The sequence below is a fragment of the Etheostoma spectabile genome, chromosome 13, assembly GCF_008692095.1.
Source record: "Etheostoma spectabile isolate EspeVRDwgs_2016 chromosome 13, UIUC_Espe_1.0, whole genome shotgun sequence".
Taxonomy (NCBI): Eukaryota; Metazoa; Chordata; class Actinopteri; order Perciformes; family Percidae; genus Etheostoma; species Etheostoma spectabile.
Genome location: NC_045745.1, coordinates 4,736,625 through 4,741,853, shown reverse-complemented (window position 1 = coordinate 4,741,853; position 5,229 = coordinate 4,736,625). Strand labels below are relative to the sequence as shown.

At 38.9% G+C, this 5,229-nt stretch overlaps 1 protein-coding gene across 1 annotated transcript in view; it reads left to right on the top strand.

Annotated features, from left to right (window-relative positions):
* The window catches only part of gusb (glucuronidase, beta), a 13,345-nt gene extending 10,379 nt beyond the window's left edge, over positions 1–2,966 (top strand). Inside the window, exons 10-12 of the mRNA XM_032533817.1 lie at positions 537–713; positions 1,125–1,260; positions 1,741–2,966. Of these exons, the coding sequence (XP_032389708.1) occupies positions 537–713; positions 1,125–1,260; positions 1,741–1,892 (465 nt within the window). The 3' untranslated portion in view covers positions 1,893–2,966. The remainder of the gene's footprint in view (positions 1–536; positions 714–1,124; positions 1,261–1,740) is intronic.
* The last annotated feature ends 2,263 nt before the right edge of the window (positions 2,967–5,229 follow it).

Sequence of the window (5,229 nt, the reverse complement as noted above, 5' to 3'; positions counted from 1 at the left end):
GCGGTGCCGGAGGGACAATAAAAGACAAGTTGCATCTGCATCATCATAGCGATGTGTTGACAGTGTTGTTGTTTTCTTATTATAGCTTGATATGTCGCTATCAGCTGGAACATAAACACTATTATAACTTGTACAATATTGATCATGTGTTGGTAGACGGCGTGATCCTTTGTCTAGAAAAACTTTGTTCCCAAAAGTTTGCTTGAATGTTGTGCGATTCAGTGTAAAAATGAATGGAAACACCTTAAAATGTCTAAAATTAATTTGATATACCAATTTAAACGCAAAACAGCATGTGACGTCCTCACCACAGGTTTTTATTCGCTTTAAAGCCGTTGGATGGAAACACTTCACCCGCTTTATTTACATGAGTTTTGTTTTCTCCAAACTTGAGATAATTCGATTGAAAGTGGATGGAAACTTAGCTATTGATGGCTCCTTCGTCACCCCCTCCACCCAGATCTGCAACCTCGGAATTACCCTTGACCCCACGTTAAGGGTCCCTAACTTCCTAACGTCTTTTTTCTCATCTCTAGGCTCCCTATGTGGATGTAATTTGTGTAAACAGTTACTTCTCCTGGTACCATGATCCAGGCCACCTGGAGGTCATCCCCATCCAGCTTAGAGCTCAGTTTGAGAACTGGTATGGAAAGTACCAGAAGCCCATCATCCAGAGTGAATATGGAGCCGACGCAGTGCCAGGGCTTCACAGTGTAAGGATTCATTCTCAAACGCATCCAATTACCTGACCTTATTCTGCTTTCGTTAACAGCTGGATTAAAAAAAAGATCTTGCTAAAGAAAGCTGAACCTATTCTGTCTGACAGCTCCCACAACCTGCATCAAGAGTTTCAGACCCTGTCTTCTGGTTCCCGCTTCAAATACCTACTAGTCAAAACCAACAAGATACATACAGTACACTCATTCATACCCTCAGCCATCTCACTGTTAAACTCTAATAGGTTAAGGTAATATCAGCTTGACCAACCATGCTTGATAAATATAGCTTTAGTAGTTGTCACTGCTGTGAAGCCAATTGTCCCACTGGGGACAAGTAAAGTTCTACTTGACTTGACCAGAAACATGGTAATGGCGGGGGTAAGAAACTGTCTTTTCATTTTCCAGGATCCACCTTTGATGTTTTCTGAGGAGTACCAGAAGGCAGTCCTGCAGAGCTACCACAACGTGTTTGACCAGAAGAGGAAGCAGTATGTGATTGGTGAACTCATCTGGAACTTTGCCGACTTCATGACTGCACAAGGTACTGCAGCTGGAGAGCACAACCTGTACAACCAGAACTGCTTTTTATTTCCCTCCATTTCTACAATATATTGAGGGTTCTCTTAAAACTATAGATAGGGCTGATTTAGGCTGTCACCTAGAGCGCCACCAGCTATCAAAGTAACCATCAAAGTAGATAAAATCAACTTAAAGTCTGTTACAGTGACGTCCAATGCACAGATCACATTGTTTAAAACTAGAATTACTGCCTTGTGTTTGTATGCTTCTGCCAACCAGTCAGGTTGCAGTTTACAGGACACCAGCAGGTTGTTCATCTGTAAAACACAGAAAACACGAGTCGAAGAGACTCCTGCACAGATGATCATTAACCTTAAAACCCTTGAGTCATACAGGGATATTAGTAACCAGATTCCTTATGTTCCAAAACAATTCCAAAGGTTGCCTTGTTTTTGTGTCCTGTGCATAACGCAGTTCTTGTTGATCCATCTTGTGTCTGCAGAGATCACACGAGTGGTGGGGAACAAGAAGGGGATTTTCACCAGGGAAAGGCAGCCCAAAGCAGCAGCATTCATCCTGAAAGAGAGGTACTGGAGACTAGCAAATGAAACGGGCAGGCTCCCTGTTTGGACCAAGTACCCCTGCTCGTTCTGACACCCGCCAGTTGGTGCACGCATTCCAGGACAGGCTCGACTCCAAGTAAACACTTTGCCTCATAGGAAAAAAATGCTGGTAACATCGTGCCAGTTTCTAGTAGGCCTGCACGATTTGAGGAAAAACATGAATCGCGTTTTTTTTGCTTATAATTGATATCACAATTCTTTTTTTTTTCCTTACAAAGTGTAATGTTTATGGCACACATGAACCATGACAAAACAAGACAAATTGTCAGTACCAAACATAGATTTGTTTTTGGCACCTTTAGCACATTACTCATCGCCACAAGCCTGTAGACATAGAGGCATAAATAAAGAGAAAGGCGCAAGAAGCATTGCAGCGCTTGGGACCACTTTAAAACCTATTTTATACACTCTGTTTAATACTCACAGAAGACTGTAGTAAAATTAAATGAGATTCAAAGTCATACAAAAAAAAGTTATTAAAAAAGGAAATCGTGAACAGAGTGAATCAAGATCGCGATTTTATAACGATTAATCAGTGCAGGCCTAGTTTCTAGGTGTGGTCGAGCGCACCTATAACATTTTTTCAAGCAAATAATTTTTTTTCATGCTGACAAAAAATGGGTTATAGGATCAGAAGAATGAAGGGGTACCACTTCATTTAGTTCTGATACACACTTGTGAGGCAGTGCTTTCCAAACAAAAACAGCCAATCAAAATCCTTCATCAGAGACCAGCTCTGACCTTTCCTGCAGTCCGGTGATAGGAGTCCACCTGGCAGACAAAGCACATCACATTACATTAGACACTGTTAAGGAAGGGGGTTCCCACATCATCTCGGTTTTCTTTTCCTCCATGTGTTTGGGGACACTTTCTCAAATAAACGCAACAATATAGTGTTTTAGCAGTTTCATTTACCTGTTGGAAGCTATGGTCGTTTCTGAGCATTTGGTGTCAGCATGTTTTAAAATACTTAAAACATGTTCTGTTAATGTGAATTGCAATGCTGTATCTAATCATAAAAGTGTTTTATTTTTATAAATAACAATCAAGAGAGAGAATCAATTTTGATATGAATCATGCTATTAAAGACAAAATATGTACTCAATATGCAAGCTGTATTTTTTTTTTTTTTCACCCAGTTTTGTAGTGCACATTATAGTACTTTGCAGTCTTTTAAGTCACTGTCAAAAACTCAAAATAATAAATAGGTAATGCGTTGATTGTTGATGGCACAGTCTCGCATCCACAGCAAAAATAGGTCGGGCTACAGAGTCGAGCAATGGAATGGCTAATTCCCCGCAAAAAACCCACATAAAATATGAAATGATAAAATACAAAACTGTTGACACGATACAGTAAGGTGAGCTATTTAAATTAGCTGGATACATGATGGTTAAATTAACTCCTACCAGTGTATTGCTGTATGTGGAACTAAAATCTCCACCAATCTTTTTTTAATTTTTATTTATCTTGCCCTGTATAAAAAGCTTTTTCCATAAAAAGTGGGAAAACATGCTAGCACATCTGTTAGAAAGCTAATGGTGTAAATATATTCTTTGTAAATCTTCACAATCAGAAAGAACCTAACCGGCCTGTCTCATTACACAATCCAAAGCTTGAGCGTGAGGCTTGGTAGCTCGGAGGTTGTTTCCATAGACAGTAAAAGAAAGGTTGTTTCCTGTAGTGAAGGGATTTTAAGAATGCCTACACACAGATAGCATAGCCTGATGCTCCAGATGTCAGGCTTTATTCTGGCGTTGTACGTCCGTTGCACCAGACTCATGATGGCATGACTGCAATCAGAGTAAAAATGAATAAATACTATCGTTGACTCTGTATCACACGACTGACCTTCATGTTACAGCTGATGAACACTGAATATTTCAACTTAGTTTTAGATTTCTTTCAAGCATTCAGGAGCTACCATGACACTGTGTCTACTTACTTACAAGATGTTTACGAGATATTTTATTAAGAGCCTTTTTTAGGCACTTACTTCCTCATTTGTGGTGATTTCCTGGATTGGATCCAGCTGTTATTGCTATTTAAACAAAAACTGTTGCACAACTGGAGATTTATGTATCATTAAACACACTGCTCTTTCAACATTTAAACCTAATAAATAAACTGAAACGATATCAGCACTGATAATTAAACCGAGTCTTCCTTAGTCACGGTGACAGAGGTTCAGACCCGTGGTTGGCTTATCAGCTGGAGTGATACTGTAAATGCTCATACATACAAAGATTTTCATATCCTATGTCCCCTAAGGTTGGCTTTTAATAGATTTTCATGGCATCTGCGTTCAGTATTGTTTTCGGTTATTGAATCTGAATGCTTTAATTCCTTATTAAAACTACATTTCTTGGGATTCAGAAACAAGTAAACATTTAAACCTTTAAACATTTAAAGGTCCCATGAACTGGTCCTCTTAGGATGCTTTTTTATAGGCCTTAGTGGTCTTCTAATCCTGTATCTGAAGTCTCTTTTATATAAACATTAGTGGTCTTCTAATCCTGTATCTGAAGTCTCTTTTATATAGACCTTAGTGGTCCCTAATACTTTATCTGAGTCTCTTTTATATAGACCTTAGTGGTCCCTAATACTGTATCTGAAGTCTCTTTTATATAGACCTTAGTGGTCTTCTATCCTGTATCTGAGTCTCTTTTATATGACCTTAGTGGTCCCTAATACTGTATCTGAGTCTCTTTTATATAGACCTATGTGTCCCTAATCGTATCATAAAGTCTCTTTTATATAGACTTTAGTGGTCCCCTAATACTGTATCTGAAGTCCTCTTTATATAGACCTTATGGTCTTCTATCCTGTATCTGAAGTCTCTTTTATATAGACCTTAGTGGTCTTCTAATCCTATCTGAAGCTCTTTTATATAGACCTTAGTGGTCCCTAATACTGTATCTGAAGTCTCTTTTATATAGACCTTAGTGGTCTTCTAATCCTGTATCTGAAGTCTCTTTTATATAGACCTTAGTGGTCCCTAATACTGATCTGAAGTCCTTTTATATAGACCTTAGTGGTCCCAATACTGTATCTGAAGTCTCTTTTATTGACCTTAGTGGTCCCTAATACGTATCTGAAGTCTCTTTTATATAGACCTTAGTGGTCCCTAATACGGTATCTGAAGTCTCTTTTATATAGACCTTAGTGGTCCCTAATACTGTATCTGAAGTCTCTTTTATATAGACCTTAGTGGTCCCCTAATACTGTATCTGAAGTCTCTTTTATATAGACCTTAGTGGTTACCTATATGGACCTTAGTTAGTGCCTCTTATGACCTCATAAGGGGCAAGATTCCAGATTGGGCCATCAGAGCCTTCATTGTCTCAAAGGCAGAGCAGGATACCCAG